The sequence below is a fragment of the Pipra filicauda genome, unplaced genomic scaffold (assembly GCF_003945595.2).
Source record: "Pipra filicauda isolate LSUMZ 115617 unplaced genomic scaffold, ASM394559v2 scaffold55_size4083901_pilon, whole genome shotgun sequence".
Taxonomy (NCBI): domain Eukaryota; kingdom Metazoa; phylum Chordata; class Aves; order Passeriformes; family Pipridae; genus Pipra; species Pipra filicauda.
The window spans coordinates 3,512,134-3,539,257 of NW_024104709.1; the positions used below are offsets into that span (position 1 = coordinate 3,512,134).

The 27,124-nt window shown below is 39.1% G+C and overlaps 1 protein-coding gene across 3 annotated transcripts in view; it reads right to left on the reverse strand.

Annotated features, from left to right (window-relative positions):
- TIAM2 (TIAM Rac1 associated GEF 2) overlaps nt 1–27,124 on the reverse strand; it is a 91,581-nt gene that overhangs the window by 15,857 nt on the left and 48,600 nt on the right. For 2 of the 3 annotated variants that reach the window (XM_027716877.2, XM_027716875.2), the window contains exon 14: nt 15,864–15,967. In XM_027716877.2, the coding sequence (XP_027572678.2) occupies nt 15,864–15,967 (104 nt within the window). Of the gene's footprint in view, nt 1–13,464; nt 13,662–15,863; nt 15,968–27,124 lie in introns of those variants that run through there. The other variant, XM_027716878.2, reaches the window with a different exon arrangement.

Below are 27,124 nucleotides of genomic sequence, written 5' to 3' on the forward strand. Positions count from 1 at the left end.
GTATAAAAACAATTCCTGCTTCATCTTTCTTCCCGAAACTCCCTTACCACCCAGGCTGGGATCTCTACCTTTTTTCCCCAGTGCCCTGGATGCTACTTTCTGCCTCCAACACTAAACCATTTCCTGCTCTTTTAAACTGTTTAAAACAGATCTTTTCTAGAAAAACTAGTGACAACCCCTAAGAACATCTCTTTTGTATCTTGTATGCCTGGGCAGGGGAAGCTCAGCCTCTGCCCTGTTACTGGCTGCAGCTGGGATTTAAAGCCACCTGGGCATTCTGGATGTCAAATTAGAGCTTGGCAATCAAGTGCCCTTAAGCCAAGAAGTCTCAAGAGGAACCCCCATTTGATACTACATATATCCACTGTAATATTGAACTAAGGCAGGAATTAACCCTGAATTTGTCCTGACATTGACATTGCAATGTCTAACACAGGCAGATTTGACTCTCAGATGCAACTGATAAATTCCTTGAGAGCACACAGCTGCTGTTTTTATTTGCAGAAGACCAAGACTGCCTGTACTTAGTAAATGGTAAAAAAAGTATTTATGCCAACCTTTATAGTGTGCAGCTCATTAGAATAAAAACATTTAAATCGGTAAAAAGAAAAGTCCAGATGACTTACTGTGGAAAGGCTGCAAAGTAGTTGGGTACAGATAAAAGTTGAAAAGAGAGTACAGTGGAAGTAGCAAACTTCCTTCAAAAATCCATCACTTGAGCTTACATATGCCACTTTCAGCAGGATGTATAGGGGATTGCAAGCAGCTTCAGCTTACCTTTGGCACTGTAGTGCAGACAGATAAGGTTAAATATCCAAAATTTAGACTAACAGTGCTAGAATAGGGAAAGACAAATGGAGTTTATACACGGTTTATAGAAAAAAACCCCAAGCATTTCAAGTAGAAGGAAGCTAAGTAGTGTTGTGCTGTTTTATTGACCATATTTAAAGATTTTCTAACAAAGCTGTATAAACCCTTCCACACATCTAGCAGTCAGGGGAAGCAACCTCCTGTCCCATACTTTCTCGGCCTCTAAGAAAACAGAAGGATGTTTAGAAGTAGCCTTGAGAAACAGTTTTGTCATCCCTGCATCTTTGAGACTCAGACTTAGGTCCCACATCCTTTTGTAGGGAGTACTCCCTGTGACTGTGGACTGCCCATAGTAACCTTAGAAGGAAAAGTGCCAGTCCACAGTTGTAACCTTGACCCACAGCAGTGAACCACTGCAGAGGTGCTCAGCTTGTCAGATGGACATGAAAACACATTTCATTTGCAATAATACCTGTGATAAGAAATACTACAGATTATTCCCCTAAAGAGAATAAAAGGATAATCTTACAAGGATGTCTTACAGATTTGCTTTGCTCCTTGCAGACAAGCGTATCATCATTTGAGGCTGTGCTATCCCCACCAGAGTAACAAAACTCCATAAAATTAATCAGTGAGAGAGCAGAAGACATTAATCAGCAGTGGCTAAGAACTAGCACAATGATTTCATGGCTACCCTGTGACTTTCTACCAAATGATACTGATGGAGCATAAATGCTGCACAAGGTCAATTAGTGTTATGGTGTCTCTGCACATTGCTATTTACTTTACCCTCATTTATACGTATCATGTAGTCCATCAGTCTGTCAGGATTTGTTTGAAAAAGTGATGGAAAGGAATATTTTGAGTAGTCTTAGAAAACTCTACACAGCTTAAGAAAGACTCCTTAGTGAGGTGAAAACCATGCATGCCCTTTGAAGAGTTTTCAGGTTTCTGTATCATTGTGCAGGGCACTGACCACATCTATGGGGTGGATCACCAGTCCTTTCCTATCCTAAAGAGGAAACCTGGTCAGAAAAATCCTGCAGAAACAGATTAGGCTTGTGCCCTCTACAAATGAACAGCTAACAGCTCAGCTCTGTCTGATATAGGTAATTCAAGGAAGATCGAATGCACTAGTCAGCAGAAGAAATACAATTACATAGAATTTTGAGAAATTAACAACTGGCCAGAGATGCCTTTACATCTCTCACTCTGAGTAAAGGGACATCTTGGAGATGTCCATCACTTTTACTTTGTTGGGAGGTGCTTCTTTCCAAAACAAAGTATAGCCCTAACAGCCTCCATTTTTTGTGGTTGCAACACTCTATGGACATGTCTGACATCTCCTCAGAGATGTAACCAAGACACATAAAAGGCTAGAAAGTTGCAGGCCTTAGCTTCCTTAAAGACCACTGATAAAGGTTGCTTTACGATACACTGTTACAATACAGTACATCACTCCTCTAATTTGTTCATTAAAACTGAAAAATGTCAGCAGTGTTTTACTGAAAAATACCTTGTGGGATTTTCACCATAGATGTTTGGGCAAGAGCGATACTCAGCTTTGCAGCAGCAACAAAGCTAAAACAAAGCTTTTGGAAGCTAAAACAAAGCGGCAGCCTCAGTCATCACTTATCTTCTGCTCCTTCTCCTTCTTTACCCAACTTCAAGGCCATTCACTGCTGAAATTTTATGGGTCTGTTTTGTTTCATTGTATCTCTTTTAATTGCATGTCTTTTAATTGAAATGTTTAAAACATTGCTAAAAGAAGGATATTTTTTGAAACGTCCACTCCACTCAGAGTCTTCATAGCAATAAGTGAAGCATAGTTAGAGTTATGCTTTAAGGAGGGAGAAGCAACCCCTACACACCGCAGTATGAGATATTGCCATGCTAGACACTACCAGACCATAGAACAGGCGAGGAATTAACTTCTGTCTTTGAGTTAGAATTTCCCAATTTCAAGGAGATTTACGTTAGCAAAGTCAGTAGATGTCACCAACCTCATTTGGAAATCACAAGTACAATAAGAAGGGTTGATGACCCAATAACTCTTTCTGGACAGCACAAAGGCCTGAGAGAAGGCTGAACATACAGCTGTGTAAAACAGCTAAGATGCAACCCACCTGATGTGGTGCCTGAGCTATTGATATTTTCATGGTGGCAAATCTTCCCTCTCACTTGCCACACAGAAAGATGTCCCTCTTTCTCCTTGAGTACAAAAGAAGTACCGGTGGTGACTGAAGTACTTGACTGAATCTCTAGCTATAGACCAAGTCACGCAACATAAATCTGGGCCCAAGAGCCTGCATCGACCAGGTCCTCAGGACTAGCAGCAACCACTGAGGTCAGAATTGCTGGGCTCAGCTTCTCTAATATCAGTCCCCAGGGACATCTGACCCAACTCACACCAAAGTCAAAAGGAAAACAAAGTAATTTCCACTGCAGAACATTAAATCCTGACTGTACAAAATGTAAGGATGCGAGCATTAGGAAAACAAAGAGAGAGGAACCCTAAAACCCCGGTCACAAAAAGGAGACTCTCATCAGGTAATATCAAAACACACAAAAATTTTCCCAAACCCTGATTCTGTGAAAACATTCAGGCTCTTCCTTCCCCATGTCCTTATCCTGATGTTGTCAATTTTATTGCAGAAGGCTCATGTATTTTTCTACCACCTGTGTAACATATTTACAGCCTTCTTATATTTCCCCAGCAATATCTTGATTATAGATCATATTTTTTCCTCCCTATTTCCACAATCCTAATTTATTTGTGAAAAAAAGAGAAACAGTTAAAACTTTCATGCTACAGTTACTTCCAAATTTCCCTCAAAAATCTTTTTAAAACCATCCCACTTCTTGTCAAAATATGGATCTTACTTAGTCCTTTCTCTGACAGATGCAAAAAATAACGATTTGCTGGAGCCTAGCAGCAAACAGTGCAGGCAACCAACCCACCCTTCCATCCCTCAAACTTCACAAAGTCCAAACATTTTCCCATGCAGACTACTGGTATAAACTCACCCACCAACTACATGTTACCAGAATCCATTATTTGATTACTGGGACAGTCACTATTTATCAAGTACTGGCAGCTCAGCATGCTTCTGCAGCCCCATCACTTTAGCCTGATTAAGCAGCACCCCCAGCTTAACCCATGCCACTGCAGAACTCACCACAGAAAACATCCTGTGCAGAGAGCCGTAAGCTGCTGCTGCCTGCTGCTGGGTTTTGCGAGCCAACGCTAAACTCTTAGCTCTGGTTTTACTCCTCCTGAAGGCAGGCATTGTGGCTTGTGAATACAAACTTTGCCAAAGGAAAAGGGCCCTCGGAAGGAAGTCATGAACGTTGTGATCCCCCACGAACACACCTTCTCTCTGAGCTCAGCTGCTCAAATTTCTCTTTTGTGCCGATTAACAAAAATCAAAGGCACTGACAACATCTCAGTGCAACGGGGTTAAGCAGTGCATGAGAGCACAAACAGACCTGCCGTGCCTCCCTTTATTGCTACAAATACAGGGAAAAGGTGCCAGATGAGGGGTTTTTTTTATATCTTGATGTAGTGAGTGCAGGACAAAGTGGAGTTATGGCAAGGGAGGATGGGTTTAATCTCCCTAGAAATATACCTGCCTCCGTGCCTGTGAAATTTACTGCATAAACACAACATCAGGTGCTTTGAGAAAGTTAGCCAAATACCTAAAAATATCTAGAGGGTGCTGACTGCCCTGAAGGTCAACATGAATTATCAATAGACTGATGCTCTCTCAAGGGTATATGCTGCTAAATGTTGTGGCATACAAATACTTTTACAATGATAAAGTGAAAAACAAATAGGCAGCTCTCTGGATGATTTCTTTACATAATTTTGTTTGTCCTTTGTTTGAACTTTTTAGCCATAATTACATCAATAAAAAGAAATTTAAGCTGGGCTCAGTAATAAATTCAGGCTTGAAAGTAAAAGTCCTGATGTGGATATATTTACACAAAACCAATCAAGTCTATAGATAGATTAAGAAAAATGTAACTTTTAATAAAACATTACAGGACATGACAACACTGAGCTGAAGAGATAAAAGACTGAGAAGCAACTCATTAATAAAAGGAGAACTACAGCAGTGGCATAATAAAACACATCAACTCCCTTGTTGCCCCTACCACAGCACTCCTAGAGTGCAGGGAAGTTCAGCTATATGAAGCTTCATTCAACACCGCCCTTGCCACTGCCTATTGCTCTCTAGTAAACCCTTCTCTTGAATCCAAATGAACCCCCAAGCCTGGGTATCTGTATCTTTAGTTATGTGTGCACTGCTTCAGAGGTTTCAAGGATATTCAGACATTCACCTTCATACAAGCAAGGGAATAACACAGCTTTCTCCTTTAATTACTGCAATTAAACTTACATCCATCTCTTTCCAAATCATTAGCACAACTTGACAGTTCAACATTTGCCAAACTCAGTCACTGAGAGGCTGCCTATCAGAGGAAAAACAATTCTGGAGCCCTGAAACAACATGCTGCTGATAAGGCACACAGAATGCATCACAGTAGTAGGAACCTCTTGTTTAGCTATGCTCTTTCTTTCTCTTGGAAACAGATATTGAGTTCAATGTATGAGATGATTATATAACACAAAACTGAAATGGTCTCAAAGGACTGAGAGAGGTTTTGCCTGCTCCGTAACATTTCATTTTTCATGGGATGTACAGCCTGGTTTAGAAATCCCAGTTACAGGGACTATTTTGTAACATGTACAAGGATACTGTTCTTATACACAACTAGTGGTTGCCTTTGCAGTAGTCCACAGACCCTAGGGATCCAAAGAGCAAGTCTGAAGAAAAAAAATAAAAAATAAGTAGTCTGTGGAAATTAAAGACTTACAGTACTGCATATGGCATTTTAAAATAACAGAAGACAGATCACCAGATCTATGTTTATTAAATCTATGACTATACTTTCTCAAAGGTACTGTTTTCTCCTTTCCTATCTGCATTAGTTGTGGCACTTTCAAACTCTGTAACAGATACATGTTAAAACAGAGTTCATCCGCTGGGACTAGGAAAAAAAAAAAGGTTGCTAAATTTCAGGTCCAAGCCATATCATCAATTTGATGAAAAACAATGACAGGCCTTTTTTATTCCATATTAGGAAGTTATTCTTTCCCCAGATTTGTTAATTAAGCCTGCATTATTAGCTAGCCATATGCCAGCTAAAAGATGTTACCAATTAACAGCTTTTTTTAAATGTGCATTCATTAGAAAAAAGACAATTATGTTTCAGTAATCTTTCCAACTCCTATTGAGGAACTTGGACAAATCAAAAAAGGGAACAACATAAACTATAATAAACCAAATGAATGAAAGTGTTTTCTTTAGCCTTCGTTCTCTAGAAGCACACAATAAACACTCAAGCCCTTTTCAAAAATCTCTCCTATGTAAAATTTACATGTAAAATTATCCATCACCTTGAAATATTTTTAAGATCACTGGAAAAATGACATAGCCTTGTTGTTTATTCCTGTGTACTTTCAGTAACACACATTCCCTTTACAGACATCTGGTTTTCATCTTTCCATTTCAGTGGCACCAGGCTTGATAGTTACCATAACAGTAACATCCTCCATAACGCAGGCTTCCCTCTATTGTCCTGATACGTGTAGGTGTGCTTATCTGCATAAAGTTCATTTCCCATCCTGCTTTTGCCCTTAATGCATGAAGGTAAAAGGCTAATTTTGCTCACATTGAATAAAAGGAAACAGTGGCTTGCCTCTAGGACAACTGAGCACTTTGTAACATCTGGACCACTGGTGACACAGAAGCATAATTCGTATACACAACATATATATGTATACACACACGCACACGTGAGCACACACACACATACATCTATAAATATATATAATATGTACATACATACCCTGGATCAGCAGGAGCTCTGTGACATTAGTGGTCCCCAAGCATTATAAGCTCTGGCTTAATACAGCTGGTCTCCAGATCTCTACAGTGGTCTAGAGAGACTCTGTGTTTTACTTTTTATAACTGTAGGTGGATGATTTTTCAGAATATTTTCCTATCATGCTTATTATACTAATAACATGGGTTTTAAACACCTTCAAAATCTATTTTCAAAGCATAACTGACCACAGTGAAGACACTTCCTTATAAATTCCAGTGCTAAAAAGTATTAGTTAGCATTCCAAACGTTTAAAATGAATTCCTGTTTTATTTCTAATTTTAAGCATCTTAAATATTGTTTGTAACATTCTCACTCAAAGTGTTTCATGCTGAACGCAAAAACTTTTCTCAAGTGTTGAATTAGAAACTATGGCAACATTATCTTTGCAGTTGCACTCATGTTTCACAATACAGTTTTGTAGTGTGCAACCTTTGGAGGCAGAGAAGGCAACTAGTATCTATTCTTGTTAGTAGCCAGCATATTGCATTTCAAATGTTAAAAGATGCAATAACTCCCCTGTAAAGACAAATATAGATTCTCTGAACTCCACATCAACCTCTCCCCTGATTTTTGCACGGCTTTGTTTAGCTACTACAAAAGGACTCTGCTGTCACAGAAGGAAATAAATACCATGTGAGAGGATGTCTATGTCTGCCCACAGTATGTTAACAAGTAAAGAGGCAACAGGTAATGAAACATGAAAATCTGGTGGAATCTCCCTGTGCATCTGACTTAACTGACCCCTTAGTTTTTTATAATTCTCCTCCCTCTTCCATCCTTTCAGGTGTCTTTTTGTTATCTTGGATTTTGCAGGTAGCAGATTTTTTTTCAGTTTTGGCATTTCAGGTCTACCTTTATCATTACATGTTCCTGACAGATCAAAATAGGAATCAAAGCTTCATCAAAGTATATGATGGTACCCAGGATGCAGTATTTGTCTGAAATCCTTTATTGAAACTTTCTGCAACTTTAAAGTGACTTTGTGTCCTATGGGTAACTGCTGGACACATCACATACCTCGGCATGCATTACAAATCAGCTTAAATGCTTTTTGCATTGCAAGGAAAAAACACATATGTTACTGTCAGCACTGTAACTGAACAGTATCTTGATTAAATTTTAAAAAACTCTCCAAATATTCTGCAGCTGACAGAGAGGATACCCAGTTCCCTGTGTGTGTCAGAAGTGTGATTAGATATCTCTGCCTTTCATTGCAAAGTGAAATGCTGCCGTCATATCCTGCACTGCAGGTGACCGGGGCTGCTTTTGGAGGCCCAGGGTGGTGGACTCCCAGGCAGCTTCCTGCCCTTCATCAATGAAGTCACAGGCGTCTCGAGAGCCACTGCTAACCATATCCTGTTGTAATGATTCAGGACTGTTGTCATATGATTCCCTTTTCACCTGCAGGTAAGCCTTATGTATTTTTCCCAGACCACTACAAAGAAAAGCTGCATTATAAGTCATCTCCCACTGGCTTCCTTAATTTGCAAGCATCAACACAACACAATTTCTTTTCCTGATCAAAACCATCTGCATGTTTTACACCAAAAACTGTGTCAGTACTTTTGAGAGGACGTTTCCTTCAGTCAGAGGAAAGACAACAAATACCAGCTCCCTCCTAGACCCCAGTGTCTGAATGTAATAGCATAAAACAGAGCACCACAAGGTCACAGCTCTGCATGCAAGAACTGCACAGTCTCCATTTGGTCTTCTTTCCTGCTGTTCTTGTGCCTCCCTACGAGTAATTGTGCATGCAGGTCTCATCTACAGCTTGACCTGATGTCTGGTTACAAGTTCATATTAGATATAGCACCTTCCATACTTTATGGTCTTGAAGCTCCTTGACTCTGTTAGCCAAGACAGGCAACTCCTATATTTGTATTTTGGGCCATCCGTAGGGATGCAGAACTGCAGGATTAACGCAACAAAGTGAAAACCAGGACTGGGCAGTAGCACCACTGGTAGGCTTACAGCAAGTTTTCGGTAACCTATAGCCCATCAGTTCTGGTGCCTTCTCTGAGTGATAGATTAATATACTGAAACCTAGATTAATTAGAAAAATTATTATGGACTTCTAACAGGCTACAGTTTCACTCATATCACTGATACCCTTCTCAAAAGGCACATGAAGACAGCAGGGGTCTGGCAGCAGCTCCACACTGCTGGACCCAGCAACTCTGGTTTGGCTCACCACAAGCTGGGCTATCTGCAAGGGAAGCACAATAATTAGCAGAGTTCCCCACAGGCTTCTGTCATGCTTTTGATGCAGAACTGTCCCCTCCAGGCACAAATGAATCAAGGAAACCACTGCTGAGAAACTTGCTATTTTCCCATGTTAGCTCTAAGACTCCCTAAATCCATGTCACATCTGGAAGAAAATGACACTTGGATTGCAGAGGCTATACATGATTTTGAGAGTGCCATGTTGTTAATCCTTCTCCAACAAAGAACAAAAAAAAGGATGTTAATTGCAGACTACTCCCCAAGCTTTTGGATCTCATCAACTGCTATAGAGAAGTTCTCACGATTAAAATAAAGGAAAGATCCTCAATGTCCTATGGATGCTGAATAACCTTCAGGGAGGCAGTTCTCCCGCAATTAATGACACGCTGTGCAAGTGGGAACTGCCTGGGCAATGCAAAATAGAGCTAATGAGAAGCTATCATGTTTAACTGGAATTGCCTCCATGTAAGACATAGATTTGGGGCTCTGGTGAGCTTCTGGTCATTTCTGCTGGGCTTTCTTTCAATGTAGCTAAACAGTTGGTGTTTACTTGATTAGTAATAACATTCACTTTCCAAGATTTTTAATTTTTACAATCTGCTTAACAAAATTACTCCACATACACTTTTTTAGTTTTTTGTTGTTGTTGTTGTTGTTGTGTTTTTGTTGTTGTTGTTGTTTTTTGTTTGTTGTTTTTTTTTTAGTTTCCCACTGTTTTATTTCAATGCTAATGTTTCTTAAGGGATATTCTGGTGGTAGGGTTCACTAACTGGCTAGCAAGAATGATGCCACTTATACCAAATGGAGAGAAATACAGCTCTGAAATCTAGCAGACATATGCAGATATATATACATAACCACACCATTCCAAATGTAATCAAGGTACAAATTATACTTGTCAGGTTTTATGTTTTATGCACCATATAATTGCAAATCTTCCTTCTAGTTCAGTATACTTTGTTAAATCTTTAACTTTCTCACTGAAAAGCCATACTAGGAAACTGGTTAACTTTGGTGGGAAAGAATAAACATTTCTTGACATCTACACACTAAAAGACAATTATCCACTGCTTATATACATGCACTCAGACTGATGATCCCAAACTCATTTCTGAGAGTGGGAGTGTCATCATCAGACCAAAATAAATAAATGAGCCACAACATATATAATATATATTATATAAAATATATATGATTCAGATAATATATAGGATTACATTTACTGACAGTGCCAATAAAAGACTGTTGGGTGTGTTTTGAATAAGGGTGCCTTGAACGACTCCACAGCACATCTGCTACAGTTTATACCATATAATGTTTTCTAGGTAATAAATCAGAGGAATAAATCATTCCTAGCATCCACTTGCATTCCTCTGGAAGATAAAATACCATTCAAATCATCCACGAAAACTGAACAATTGTATAAATTTTCTGTTGGGATTGCACTGTATGTGTAATAATTACTAACTACTTTCTACCCCTACCATTCCATGACAACTGTCACAGTTGCCCCTTTCCTCTCACCAAAATCAAACCATTAACAATTCAGCATTTAGACAGACCAGAAATGGGATACACAGTCTTTCATACAGCTTTGAACCTAGGCCTGAATGTATATTATACCTTAGGACTTTTGCCCTTAAATTATTCTATCTGCATAAGAAGTCGATGGATGTAGTGCTGCTGCTAATGAAGGGGTTTTGAAATCAGTTTTAGACAGTTTGAAGACAAAATATTAATTTCTTCAACTTATGAAAACCATCTCTCCAGTACTTTGCTATACTGTATGTACAAGAGGCCAAAATCACAAAATGCATCAAACTCTTTACAATACTTGCTGATTTTCGTTACAGAAATATCTGTGTGAAATCAGCTAATAGGTAACAGAGGGATTTCTTTTTAGAAACCATGACACATGTATTTTGCATCTATTGAAAGCACTGTTTTGGGAAGCTTGTTGAGGTATCTGAATGACGTAGAATTCGGGAGATGGGTTTGCTTTCTGATCCAGTCTCTTGCTCTGGATTCACACCTCTTGGGCACCATCAGACATGCAAGTGAGTTTCTCAATTGCACATATACTTTAGATTGGAAGGGCTTGAAAAAAACCCTCAAGAGTTGCCAAGTCAGGCACATTTGCACATTGGCTCCTTGTCATGAGAAGCGGCACTGCGTGCAGGGAGATTCACGCAGGGAAATCCAGATTTCTCGCTATGGTCCAAGGCATGCAGACTCCATGGAAACATGTACTTCTCACTGCACTGGCAAATGCTCCTGTCTGGCAAATGCAGGAATGTCCACAACTGGCATCACAATAAACAGAATACACAAGCTTCAAAAGCACTGGAAGGATGATTTGACATAGGAAACTCAAAGGTCCAAAAATCAGACTTCTGAAACACACAAGCATATGTTTTTTGCTACCTTCTTTTTTTTCCCCCTATATCTATCAATATGGACATTTCAAGTAGGGCCATTATATTGACCTGCACCTCATCCCTATGAAAAGCTGAAAGCTTTGATGAAAATGCTCCATCCTGCAGGAGATGCAGATTTGCATTTGCCAAAGGTGCCATGAACTCTGCTGATCAGACTTGTCATGAATTCCTACTTCTTTACCAGGTGAAGAGAAAGTGAACACAGTTGTAGAACAGAAGAGGAGGGTGATTGAGATAATCTGAATAAGCTCAAACTAGGGAAAGGTGTTTAGGAATTTCAACCATAACTTCTGTTCATTGCATTAAGAATGGTATTCCCAAGGGGGAAAAAAGTTCACTTTTTGTCTCTGCAGTGTATAGAGTTTTGTATTTATTTTTTATTAAGAGATGTTACGGAGAGACTTGTTTTCATACACACAGATTGGTGTATGATCAATAACCCATTCTGAGAGCAAAGTGACTATTTTAAGAGGCAACAGCAAAGGCAATTTCCCTAAGTTTCTATACCCAGCTTAGTCCTGGGATCAATTTTACTTCATTGTTTGAGAGAAATATAGCACCACTTCAAAAGCATTGCAAAATCAAACTAGTTGGCCATTCTTTAGAAAGCAAATTATTGTTAACATTCAAGGTTTCTCATCACAGTTGCTTCCACTTACGCATCTGCAATGTTAATTTTTGACGATGCTACTATAAAACCATTCTGCATTCACTGATTATTTTTATCACGATTACAAAGCATCAGACTAGCTAATTTTACTGAGTTTCTTGAGTTTCTTAAAGACCTCTAAGATACAGCTGGTAGTATAATGAAGTTATGTGAAATATTTGCAGAGTATACTTTAAGGTTTTTTCTTATGACCTTTTTTTGGTATGACCTGTAAAATATTTAAAGTGAAAATACATCTACCCCTTCTCACACATGCATTTATATGAAGTTGCTTCTTTCTGTCTATAATATTTAATATGATTTCAGAAATACCTCTCTCTGGTGATATTCAAAAGATTCAGGACAACTGGAAGTCAGATCACAGCATTTGTTCAAGAGACCTTAGAATAATAACTACTTATATAGTAAAATTTCACATTTTAGCTATGTTTATCTTTCATAAAAGGGCATTTTTAATATACTGGAAATACAAAGTAAAGATAAGCAAGTTAGTAACAGACTATTAAACTTCATCTTAAAATAAACTGTGGGCTGGAGAAAACATTTCTAGCCAATACAGTTTGCAATTAGAAACCATGAGCAGCTAAAGGGAAAGTTGCATTTTTCATTTATTCGACTTTGTGCTACTTTGATGTACAGAGCGCTTGATTCTTGTCAACTGTCAACATACCAGGATTTAACTGAGCACTAGGAGCACAGACAATTAGTTCTCAAAATGATTAAACACCACTAAATTTAATTACACTGACAGGCATACTCAACTCTCAATTTTCTGAGGTCACCTATTCTTCTGTCAACAATACACCTACATACTGAAGAACAATAGCAAGGATGAGATGCTGCTGCCACAGAAACAATATTTTAACACAGTTTGAAAATGTACTGCAACAGAATGTGTTAGAGTTATAATATCTATCTTTGTTAAATAAAACAGAAAATAAGGTTAAAGGTATTAAAGTAAAAATGGGGTATCCCAGAGAATACAGAGCTGTCAGAACTAATGAGCATCTGGAAGGGATGGTTATCGATGTCCATGTGTTTTTAATAATATTTTATAACTTAAGGAACAGCTTCTATTTCTGGAATGATATGATCCTCTCTTGCCCTCTTAGTTAAACTGAACGGATGCATGTTTGAATGTAGTACACATGCAGCAAAACATTCATTTCTTTGAGATTACAAGGCACTTCTGAAATGCCTTATTGTACTTTCAGTGACGATAATGCCTAACCTTAGCTTGATATGAGATGAAGAAAATAGAGAAAAACAATGAAACAAAAATGCTCAAAATGAGAAACATGAAATCTAGAAATCAGACATGCAACCATTAAATCCAAAGCTTTAAGACCACTTTTTTTATTTACTTACATGTTACAGGACAACCAAACTTCAAAGGAGCCTGCCCCTCAGAGCCAAAAAATTACATCTACAGTTGCTGTCAACTGGAAAGTGAGCATTTCTAGCTGTGTCTCCCTGAAATAATCCCAAACTGCCTGTTGTTCCAGGCTGTGCTCAGAATCGTCTCCTCCACAGAGCTGTGCTTACAGATCTCCTCTCCCCCACACTTCTGTAACGTCGCCTACTTGCCTACTGCTGAGGTGTCTGCACTACTGTTGTCCTGCAGGCGTGGGAGGTCAAGTCAGCATATGCAGGAAACAGAAGGCAAAGGAAAAAAAACCCAGAAACCCAAATCCAGATGCTATGCTTTTCGAGGCTGCACAATTTCCTCAAACTAGCTTTTATTAGCAATAGCTACTGTGCATCTGGTGAGCAGTCCCAAATCACAGCTATGAAAACAGAAATAATTTTAATTCCTTTTACACACAATCACAAAAGCACATACAAAATAAGCCACCTAAACTTACTGTTAGGTTTGGGGTTTTTTTAATTCTACATCTGTTGGAGAAATCAAAAGGGTCAGACAAAAAGCTCTGACAGTAATAGGCACCTTCCAACAGAAAGACAGCAATCAATTTCAAACCATTTGCAGAAATTGTAGAGCTGTCACAGACTCCTTTACAGCTGCAGTCCAAATCAGACTGCCTCTGATTGCCAGGCTGTTTTCCCCCCTTGTACCTACAAAACTAGGACAGCCTCAGGTAATTTTTAGAATGACACTAGCAGACCCACATGTCAACCCAAGAAGTGAACTGCAATACAGCATGGGCAGTTATTTCAGCAAATCATGCAAAAGCATAATAACTGCTGGATGTTGACAGATTTGATGCTGGAGAGAGAATAGGGAATAGACTGTTTTCCCCTCTTTTTTTGACCTTTAATTGCAGCATGTAATTCAAAGCATTGAAGCAAATTTAGTGCATTCAGAGCAACGACTAGTGTACATAAATTGTTCTCTCTGTATTTAAGTCCTCCTCAACTCTCTCTCATTTTCTGGCATCTGGTGTCTTGGACACAGACGATCAGGACTGGCTTTGTTCTTCTGCTAAAGCAAAGCTGATGCCCCAGAATCTACTCCCCTCCAGCAGGAGGTCAGCCATATATTTCCACACAGTGCATGGGGGGCAGTTTATTCTTGTGTGGTTGCAAAGGCTTTTGGGAAGCATAAGCAATGTGTTATACAGGATATAGATCATCTCTGTGGGAATCCCCTTGTGCAGCAGGAGATGGTCTGAAGACCCACAATCACCAGGCTTCTCCTTATTTTCTAGAGAAATGGCATAAAGTCACCTGTATTGGACTGAAGTAGGTTACAAAGTAATTCAAAAAGTAAGAGACGAATAGCTCCTCTCAGTATGTATGGTTAGAGGTACAATATATGTTCCCTGTTCCAGTCTTAGGAGTTTTTACATTCTGCCTCATCTCCACCAATTTTTCATACAACCAGTATGTTGTACGAGACAGTAATATATTCCAGAACGATAAAAACTCTAACTCCATTCCTGTTATGTAAGAGTGTAACACAAGTATTATCACAAATTTGCTTGGAGATACAATCAACTCATCAAAAGAATTTAAAAAAAAAACATTTCTGTTGTCAGAATGGCAGTGCCTGGTAAAATCACAGCCACCAACGTGAAAACACTACCCATGCTAGCTGTTGGGAGGTTCAAAACAATATGCACTTGAGCTGGGCACAGGTTGCAATTTGCCTGACTCAGAGCAAAATGAATGAAAAATTGCTCTTCCTAGTGCAGTGCATTTGAAGGTGGACACTTTGTGCTTTCCTGCCTCAACCTCCAAAGTCCTGACAGAGAGAAGGTTTGAGCATCCGTTACTCCAGCTGAAGTCAAACAGTAACTGCAGACACATAAAGGTTCTCCAAATTAGAGTGTGGGAATCACTCGCTCTCAAACACTGCACCTCTCCAAAGTCTGCAGTCCAGTTTAAAATTACTGACATTAAATAAGTATTGCTGTGGTCAATACAATCTTAACAGCAAGCCCTGGAATTATCAGCAAAAAGAAAACACAAACCAAACTGAATCAAATAGAAAGCTGTAACAGCTTTAGTGTTCTCTGCAGAAACAGGGTTCAAGGAACACAGAAAGATAAATCTGATAATTCTCTATCTGTTTGCCATTTTCCCCTGTCAAACTGCTCTTGAAGATGCAGCAGCTGTGCTGTATCTTGCTGACTTGTCAGGGTGACCTCAAGATAATAAAACGCTAAGTACAGTTAATATACATACAAAATTTTCCAAATTAGTGGAAAGAATTAACCCTAATTCTTTCCAACGAAATGCAGAGCATTAACACTACAACACTATCTTTTTCTTCATAAGGATTGTTATGTCCAACATGTTCTTACCCTGAAAGGTGGATCAGTCTTCTCCCTGTGTGGCACTTGGTCCAGAGTGCCATCAGTACTGCTCCTTTTCAAACTGGATGTGACATCAGGCACATTACTAAAATCTGCATTCGAAAGAAAACAAATAAATAAGTTAGAGGGTTACAGGACAGGAAGAGGACAAGTATTTGCTCTTACCTGCAAATATTTTCAGTGTCTAGTAGAATTACAATAGGGGAAGAGAATCATAGAATCAATAAGGTTGGAAAAGACCTCTGAGACCATCAAATCCAACCTATGACCTAACACTACCATGTCAACTAGACCATGGCAATAAATGCCACACCCAGAAGGAACACAAATTTGCAGAAGAGGTCAAAGCAAGGAGCAACTATGCTTGGAAACTGCTTTCCAAACAGCAGCTGGACATCTGAGACTGCCTGAAGCAATGTGCGTATCTGATCTACCAAAGTAAGCCTAACAGCTAAAAGCTGCTTTGAAGGAGTACTATCTATAATCAGCACTGTCTGTGCTGAGAGAACCAGTGAAGATAATTAAATGCACTCTGCAGTTCTCCTTGGATGAGCACACCATTGTTTGAGACAACACCACTTAGTCCTGAATCCCTTAAAGTTTTAAGAAGAAAAGATAATTTTGCCCTGGAACAAAGACCACAATTCATAATACTTCTTCTTACCAATAGTTTAGCAACTTTACTAAGTTTGGAGTCCATCTACATAGCAACTGGCACAATGTAAAAGCCAGAGGCAGCACTGCCCGGCTCTACTTACTGACAAACTGTACCTTTCAATTACATTTATGTGTAAGCTCAAAATCTATCCAACAATGGTGAAAATTCATATAAAAATGATGTTCTTTCTCTTTATGTTTCCTCAATTGGCTGCTTAAAAGCTGAGGAGATGTTTACATGGCAATTCTAATTAAAATTCTTAGAAGTGGAAATTTTTTTCTGCAGTACTCTCAATCCATATAGTTGAAAATCATAAAGGAGCCACCAAAAAAAAAAAAAAAAGAGGATTTTAAGCAACCTAAGATGATAAAATAGCAATAAAATAAAGAGGTTTTAGAATTTGCTGTTTTGTTTCCTGGCCTTTAAGCCTCTAGAGTATAATTCACACCACATTACCACATTTTCAAACTCTTTCTCAACAGCTACAAATGCTGGAGATTTATTTTTAAGTGAAAGTTGAGATTCTCCTTTAATCACTGACACCAGCAACTGGGATGGTAATTAAAACAAATACCACCCATCTTGCAGTAAAATCATGACAGCTAGCAATAAAGAAATTGTGAAGGACAACAATCTATCTGCCTGGGTGTTGCTGTTGTCCTGTCCATGCAGAGCAGGACCAGCTCCTCTCGGCAAGAATTGACCAACATGGACTGAAGAAGGGAGGGAAATGGAAATTTTAGGCCCAAAAGAGCAGCTTACAGCCCATGAAGAGACTTTCTGGGAAGAAAAAACATGGTAGACAGACTCCAAATGAAAGTCAGGGAAAGACATGCAAATAACTCAGCATGATGTCATCCTGATACTTTGTTTTTCCATATGTTATTAAGGTGCCCAGGTCAAGCTCAATATCAAGACTGACACTTTCCACACAGATGCCAAAGACTTGACTACTCTCTCATTTCCCTATCTTTGCAGAACCAATGCCTCATGGCTTTTCTTCCCTCAAACTCTTTTTTTGAGGGAATTCTTTTATCTTTTCCTCCTGGAGTCATGTGTGGTTCCTGATATTTCAGAGCCTATATAACATGCAATACCCCAAGAGTTACCACTTTTGCAGAAAAAACGCATTTTATACAATCCCACCAAACAACCATCCATTGTCTTTAAAACCTTAACATAGAGTCTGCCTTGTCTGTTTATTTTATTATGCTTTTACCTCTCTTCCTTCACCAAGCCTGAATAATTTTCTCCTTCCCTCTGGACTTTTAAAGTAATTTTGAGTCTCCCTTCCGTATATGAGTACACATGAATGCCTACCGACCTCCACCACTGTCACTCCTGGGTATACAAAAGGTAAGCCAACCCCTAAAACTTAAAGTGACTTTTAAGTAACATTTTCTTCAGGGTAAGGTGATGCAAAGGATATTTTTTCCTATTGTTTCCCAGTTGTGCTCTTTTTACTTGCCTTCTGGGTTTTAATGCCCTTCTCCCCCATACCTCCAAGCAACATGCACCTGAGACAGATTTTACTGTAGCATAAAGGATCTAGAGTTTGATCTCAGGTAGCTAGCTAATAAGAAAAAAACCCTATGTCCTTTCCCTGATTTTACAAAGTGACCATTAAACACATTTGTCCTTTACAAAGCAGTAAAACTAACATACACGAGCAATCAGGAGAAAGCATAAATGTGGGAAGAGTAAAATAGGGTAAAATGATCATCAGACAACATAAACAGAAGAAATCAGGATAACACACTGAAAGTAGGCAAACAGAATATTGTATTGCTTTGACCAGATGACCCGTCTTTTCCTCCCTTCACCCTCATCTTTGTTTTTGCTTTGTAATCTACAGGACTGGCAGATGTAGGTCTATATAGTCTTGCCCATTTTTGTAGCATTTGCTGTTGGCAGAACGAGTTACTGATGATGGGGAACCAACAGTAAATGTTATTTTAAATGGCAAAAGTTAAAAAAGTTACACGGAAAGGATCCAAAGTGAAAAAAGACATCCTGTTGCACATTGTATGCAGAACTAACAGGGGGAGGGAAGGAAGGAAGGAAGGATGTATGGTTTGTTGTTCAGTTTAGCATCCATATCCTGTCTCTTCTTCCTTCTTTTGCAGTAGAAGGAGACTTGATTTGGATCTACTCCTACAAACCACTCCCAAAGAGCACAGAAGCATCATCATAGCTGAATAACTAAAAAAAAAAAAAAAATCAAGGGGGAAATACTAAAATATTAGTATTACCTTAGAGAATGAGTAATTTCAAATGCAAAGCCTAAGGACATAATCACAGGAACAAGTTTAATATTTAAATTCTTTCTACTTCTAGTACTAAGTGGAAGGGAGTAAGAAAGCCAACCCCTACAAAATGTATTGTCTTTAAACATTCAAATTTGGATTTAACTCTACAGTGGAATTCATATTATCAAAGATGTTCACCAATAATAATATGAAACTGTTATCTTAGAGGCTGGGTAACCAGTATTCTTTCAGGTAAAACTGGCAACAAAACTGTAGAGAATATCCACAGAATAAAGAAAAATGTTATCATGCAAGCACAAATTTGTTCCACTATATAACATTCTGGATCTTTGCTGGGAATGAGCACACAAAAGTATGCAAGGAGATACATATTCCTAAAAATCATCCAAATTCAAGGTCAAATCAGCACTTCCTGGCTTTTTTTTTTAAATTATTATTATTTTAAAAAGCGCCACAGACTATCTTTGATGTCACAACAGCAAATGCTATAAAAATGGGCAAAATTACATCTGTCTACTTATAGCAACCATGGACTACTTTGCTGGAAACATTGCTTGAGAAGTTTTCCAGTATAGTAAATGGTGAGTATATTGTGACTAAATCTGCCCATGCAGCTCCATTACAGTAGCACATTTGATTCATTCTACTGACATAGTTGTGATAAACCTGTCTGGAAGAAAAATGGGACTGATAATGATGAGTTAAACAAAACATGGTTTAAATTTTTTAACATATTTTTTTCTCTGCTGCAGTACACCTCTCTGTCCCGTTTACACACACACACACACACACATTCATGTTTGATGAATTAAAATGTCTACCACTTCCATCTGGGATACAGGAACCTCTTAGGCAGATTCTTTCTTCTGGTCTAGCAAATACGAGTGTCTCCAGATGCTAAAATACCAAGTCAGTGTGGTGGTTTGACTCTGGCTGGACACCAGGTGCTCACCAAAGCTGCTCTATCACCCCCTTCTTCATCTGGGTAGGGGAAAGAAATATAATGAAAGGCTCCTGGGTTGAGATAAGGACAGGGAGAGATCACTCAGCAGTCATGGGCAAAACAGATTTGACTTGGGAAAATTACTTTAATGTATTAATCAAATTGGAGTAGGATAATGAGAAATAAAACCAGTCCTTAAATACACCTTCTCCCCATCCCTCCCTTCTTCCCAGGTTTAACTTTACTACCAGTTTTCTCTCCCTCCCCATCCTGAGCAGCATGGGGACAGGGAATGGGGGTTGTGGTCAGTTCATCACACACTGTCATTTCTGCCACTTCTTTCTCCTCATGGGAAGGACTCCACACTCTTCCCATGCTCCAATGTTGGGTCATCCCATGGGAGACGGTCCTCCATGAACTTCTCCAGCATGACCCCTTCCCACGGGTTGCAGTTCTTCACAAACTGCTCCAGCATGGGTCCCTCCCATAGCGTGCAGTCCTTCAGGAACAAACTGCTCCAGGGTGGGTTCCCCATGTGGTCACAAGTGCTGCCAGCAAACCTGCTCCAGTGTGGGCTTTCCATGGAGTCACAGCTTCCTTCAGGCATCTACCTGCTCTGGCATGGAGTCCTCCCCACAGGCTGCAGGTGGATCTCTGCTCCACCTTGGACCTCCATGGGTTGCAGGGGAACAACCTGCCTCACCATGGTCTTCACTATGGGCTGCAGGGTCTGCTTCGACACCTGGAGCACTTCCCTTCCTTCTTCACTGACCTTGCTGTCTGCAGAGTTGTTTCTCTGGCACATTCTCACTCCTCTGTCCAGCCGCAATCATGCAGGATTTTTTCCCCTTCTTAAATATGTTAACCCAGAGGAGCTACTGTTGCTGATGGGCTCAGCCTTGGCCAGTGTTGTCCCATATTGGAGCCAGTGCCAGCCATTAGACACAGGGGAAGCTTCTAGAAGTTTCTCAGAGAAGCCATCTCTGTAGCCCCCTGCTACCAGAAACCTGCCACAAAAACCCAAAACAATCCACTTGTTCAAAACAAGAAGAGTAGTAACCTCAGACAAACACTAGAATCCCCAGAAAAGCAGAGGGGGAAAAAGCCATTGTGTGAAAAGCTTAACTACATTGCATGAAATGCATACTAAACTTTTTTCTAGGTTTCTAGCAATGAACCACCAAGTACTAAGAATCCGCTCAGCACCTTTAGCTACCAAGAGTATCACCAAAGAATGCTACTACTCCTGTAACCCTGTGCCTTGCTTGCAGGCAGATAAGTTACTCACAATCATTCAAGACAAGTTATAATGTAACAACTAAAAACTGAAAGAAAGAATACTTCCTAAGTCATGCTCCTCCCTGCTCATCATTCAACTAAAAGTAGGCACAGAGCACACAGATGGGACAGTTGGTTAGAAATATCCAAGAGCTCTGTACGCCTAAGGGAATGTCTCTTTCCATGTTGATGCAGCGATACACGTACAAGTGGTGAATATGGAAGTTTTTCATGTGTTTGTGAGCAGTAAGGTACAATGGAAATGCATCCTCTAGCAGATGTGTGAGACAATAATAATCTGTGCTGCAATCCCAGCCAAGAAACCAAAGGAAATCAAGCAGAAAACATCAACATGGACCATCCGGCAATTCACTTACCATAAAGAAGTCATCAACAAATGCAAATGTCACTTATCTCTCTTTTCTGTTTAACTAATGAAGAAGCCTTAAATACTTTCTAGTTAGCAATGTTCTTACCAGTTTAGCTGCTCACTGCAAAGGTAGATTCATCATGAGGAGAGAGTAGGAATCAAGGATCCTGTTTCTTTTATAATTCTTTTTTCATAATGCATCAGAATTTGCTCTGTTTCAGACTTCTCTCACCGATTTAAAAAATGACAAATAACCATCACAAGCATGTCAAGTGTTAGCAAATGTCAAGCACTGAGTAGGTAGTGTAACCACCCCTTTTATCAAACTATGGCAAGAGCATGTGTTTCCACTTGCCACTCTAATGACAGTGATAAATTGAACCAAATATTCCTTCTACCTCTTACAGGAGAAGACAACACAAAAAAATTAAATGTACTCCGTCTCTGACTCCAAGAGAAATTCCAAGATCACTGCTGGGCATCATTTTCACAGAATCACAGAATATGCTGGGTTGGAAGGGACCCACAAGGATAATTGAGTCCAACTCCTGGCCCTGCACAGGACCATCCCCAAGAGTCACACCATGTGCCTTAGAGTATCATCCAAATGCTTCTTGAACTCTGTCAGGTTTGGTGCTGTGACCACCTCCCTGGGGAGCCTGTTCCAGCACCCAACCACTCTCTGGGTGAAGAACCTTTTTCTAATATCCAACCTAAACCTCCCATGACACAGCTTCAGGCCATTTCCTTGGGTGCTGCAGTTCTGTGCATGACTTCATAACTATCCTCGGTGGTAGGAGAGAGAGGGAGAGGTAGATGAAGTCACATGTTTTGTCAGATTCAAGTAAGGAAACTGCACCTAGGTGTGTCTCAGCTAAAGTATGATTGATTAACAGCTAGTAGCGGTGAGTCTTTCCTCGTATTCCTGACTTCACCTGCTCCACTTAATCACATCACCAAACATTCACTACAACAAATAGATAAAGACTCCAAGGGTCACAGTAAAGCTCATCCCATAGGACTTGGCTGAACCAGGCTGAAATCTGTCTGTAATCAACAGGGGTGAGTAAGGCAGGACAGCAATTAATGACTAAAAATTGTCCATGTCTGAGGTGGGTGCAAGCCAATTTGCACTCACGCAGCTCAGCAGAGAACTAAACTTTCTTTAGCTCTCAACATATAAAACCTGGAATATAAAATTCAAACTCAAGAACATGGATTTTAATAAATTATTCAACCGATGATGGGGAAAAGAGGATGAGGCTATACAGCTATGTTTAAAGAAGGAATGAGAATGTTAGGGCAATCTAACATTGGAAACTACAGATCTATAACCCATGTAGTAACTTAAAGCTTTCACAATCAATTCAAGGAGAGAAAATTAAAAATGTGGAGAGAAATGGAATATCATGTACATACAGTATGGCTAAGATGACTATGTTAAACTAATCTGCCATCAGCATTAGATAAAATATGCTTTTAAAGACAAAGAACATAGGATAAATCCAACCTTCTGGAAACTTTGTCTAAAAAAAAAAAAAAAAGAAACAAGAAACCTTTATAATATCCCAAGGGAAGTTTTCAGGCAAAATGAAAAGGATAGGAATTAAAACAAGGCAAAACTGGCTATCAAGTAAGATAACAATAGATTGGTCTGAATGAACTTCTAGGCCTGGTAAATTAGATTGTAGATTCTGTCCAAGGTGACTTTGGGGACAAATTTTACTTTATATTTTCATTATTTGTCTCAGCAAATAAAGTACAATAGGAAGTACTCCAATTAAATACTCTAATCATCTGAAGTTAATATACAGCATTAATTAAGAGCATGACTGGAGATGTATAAAGGAAATGCAGGATGACCTTGAAGATGAAGCGGCAGTTCTAGAATGAAATCACATAGAACAAGGTTTCAGGGATCAGTAAGAACAATTCCTTCTATAATCTATGACTCATGAGTTGGAAACATGAGAGAAGAAAAGCGTGGAAGTGTGAAAAAGGGGTTAACAACAGGTACTTGTGAGCTAGAGCTACTTAAGCAATGGTCAAGGGCAGCAGATACTGATCAGTCATAACACTGGCCAGGAATATGTCTAAGGTGACAATTAGAAGACTGGCTTTCAACCATTATATGAACAAATTTCTGGAACAGGCTTACCTGGGCACAAAGAATGCAAACAGTCTACCCTATTTTAAAATTGAATAGGATAAATGTATCAAGTTGTCCAAAGCCTTAACTAGCAGAGGATTGGACATGCCAAGCCTCAAAATCCGCTCCCATCCTAGGTTTGTCTATCACCAGCAATACTTTAACTTTCATAATAACTGGTCCATAAAGATCCACACAAAGAATGTTTATTACTAAGAGAATATTTATATCACAAGTGCACGTGGGTGATGAGCCCTGACAGTTGTCCTACACCCCAGCTGCTTGCTGACTCTGTCTCAGATATTCATTAAGAACTCCAGTGGTTACACTGCCACGAACTAATCTTTTTCTTATTTGTAGTTCTCTGGCACTTGAAAGTGAAACAGGGCTCTCACTTCCTGTTCTCTCTGCTGCAGTTTTTAATGTGCAGTAATTAAATATTTCAGATATGGCAACACACACACATTGCTTCAAACAGTTATGATGGGCTTGGTCCAGTCTGTAGAAGACTGATACCCTGATCTCAGATCAAAGCAACTGACACCATTTTTAAACACTAGTATTGTCCAATGATTTCAGACAGATGTGGCAAAACAGCAATGAAGTGGGCATAATTTCTGGAATATTAATATGAATTTTCACTTGGAAAAAAAGTAGGATCAACAATTATAAGAATTGTAAGAGGTCCAGGCTGTCCACTAGGAAAAGATGAATTCAATATTTTCACTAATTCCCAAATGTTCTAGAAATTGCCAGTAAAACACAACACAGCCAACCTTCAGCATGTAGATATTCTCCCTCTCCCCATTAAAGAGAGTTTCTATAAGACAGTTGCATGGTTTAGCTGGAAATGAGATATTACATTTGGGCAATAAAGTTAAGGCAGGTGTATGGAAAGCTGCATTTTTCATTGTTGTGCAAATTCTCCAGACTGATCAGTTAATTATCATAAGCTTACAGTTCACATATTTTTCTAGCCAATATTACTACCAAGACAAAAGTAAACTTCCAAGAGAAGATAACAAATATTTCCAAAATCCCTGGTGCAAACAATACCAAAGTCTGAGCCAACTCTCAGAAAGGAACAAAGCTTTGGTGGTCTTAATGCCTTTAGACTTACTGAAAAACAGGGAGTGGTAGGTGAACCATTCCAGTATTGCCTGGAGAAGAGAATTATCAGTGTAGTGAGCTCTAAAAATGCTCCCTCAGAGACCAGCACTCATAGCTTCAATTGAACAGTTCAACCTGGCGGGCAGCACACACACATGTGCTTATTTCTTTTGGTTCAACACAACTAAATATATTTCAGGTTTTCAACAGTATATTTACTCTTTCGTAATGAAGTAGAAAAAATAGGTCTGTAAGCATTTCCTTCTGTAGCCTTTTCCTTTCTGAAAGACAAGAAAGAGCTTTCAAAAAGTAACAGTTGATCCAAAGGAATTTATTGAATGACTTTCAAGAGACATTCTCACAGTCTCTGTTAAAGAAGGCATCCAAGTTTCACCAGAGATATGAAGGGTTCTGGGTTCACTAGTTCAGCTATGAATAACTTAGATGTCTTGCTTATAAGGATAAGACCTTTCAATTCTTTGGCTCATGTTATCCCCAGGATCAGCATGGAAAGGGCACCCAGCAGCTGGCATTTAGGACAGAGCCCACACTATTTCTACAGCCTTTTAGATTTCTGTCTAGATTGCAAAAAGCACATTAACAGTGGTAAGGAAGAAGAAAAGCAATAGAAGATTCCATGGAAGATTCATTAACTGACTCACAATGGCCATTTGCACTGGAGAAATTGCTAGAAAGAGTGAGGAGTGTCTAGAAGATGAAGTGTGGGCATACAGCTAGGTAAGGTTTAGTAAAGCTGTGATACAGGAGGACACTGGAGTTGGTCCAGGGTTTCCATCATGAAGGCCCAGGTCAGGAAACATCAGGAGGTGTTTGGAAGCATAGAGTTCTTCAAGGCCTTCATAGAAAAGCAGTTTTTTTCCTTCAAACTCTCTTTTGCCAGAGAAGGATGATTAGAAATTTGGTGATACATCAGCTGAAGAAAAATTCAGAGTGCATAACACAGGAATGGTCCAGCTCAAGTCACACGCGGAGAGCTTAATTTCCACCTAGGAAAAGTGGGCAAGCTATTCATCTATTTCTTTTACATGTCATAGTAGCAAATAAATAAACAAACAAATCAATTTTTGGACTCATATCCTACTAGTACAAGCCTCAACATACGAAAAATGACTGCTACACACAGGGCTTATTCATTAAGAGATTTATGGTTTTTAGACCAAAAACTCTCCAGACAACTTCTGCACTAAGAAAACAGGTCTAAGGGAATGTGGGTAGGTTGCAGCTACAGATAAGAAATATCCATTGAAACAGACCATATCCTCTATCACTTCAAGCTGAAAGTCAAAGCAATTTGATTAATTTTTTATCTTCATTGAGGTTTTCTGTGAATCTGGGCAGGAGACTGAGGTACAATAGACCCCAACTGCAGATTCTTATTAATCTCCAGTTAAGTTTTCCAGATTTAAATGAATGTTCACGTTAGATCAATTAATGGAATTTATGTAAGTTTTAAACTATTGCACAGTGCCAGTCCATTTTTTTCCCCACAGTTGGTACTCACAGGCAAATATTAGTACTTAAGCAGTCACACTCCAACACTGGAGTAAATTCAAAATTATGTGGTTAACTGTACAGGGGTTTACAGCCTTCATGCTGCTTTAACCAATTGTTAAAAAGATACTGAAATACTAAATTTATTAACATTTCAAAAAAACCTTCCTCTTTTCGCTTACAAAATTTTCAAGTTCTTCTGAAAGGCTTTAAGGTAACTTCAGATAACAACTAGCTCAAATTCTCATTGCTAAATTAATATGACTAGAGCCTACTAGTACGAGTAACTTCAGCTTCTAGAAAACTAAACATGTTAGAGAAACACAAATAAAATTAACTAAATTCAGTGATTCAGGAATTATTAAATCTCGGAGAGATATTTTGGCTTTTATCACTTGTTGGTGTTCTGGGTGTTTTGTAATGTATTTTGGGACTGGCTGGAAAGTATGTTCTCAGCTTATCTTCAAGGCTGTAAAAACTGACTCTTTGGCATAGCTAGAAACTCATTCAGGAATTCGTTCAAGCTGTTAAATCTGGAAAGAAAATTAGCATACAGCTGTCATAACATCAGACTTCCTAGATAGGATTCTTAAACATAGAATTACTAGATGCCTGTCACTAACAAGACTAATTGTTACCAAACAAGACATGCAATTACAGACCAGACAAGAATGTTCCCTTCATGGCCCCTCTCATCCATATGTTTTGGCTTCAGGGAGCAAACCGTGAAATATAGGAAGGCGCTTTACATGCTTCCTAATGTCCAAACAACTAGGCTGCTTCTTTTTGCATATGTGATACTGCCTAGACAAAGAGAAACTCATATTTTGGGCTAGGATCTGAAATGCTCAAGCAGGACAAATCTTTATCCACTGTTCTCACCCTTCAGGGAGGAAAGTGACACTTCTTCAAACGTTCTATAATTTTAAGTATAGAAAAAGCCAGTATGTTCGTGCAAA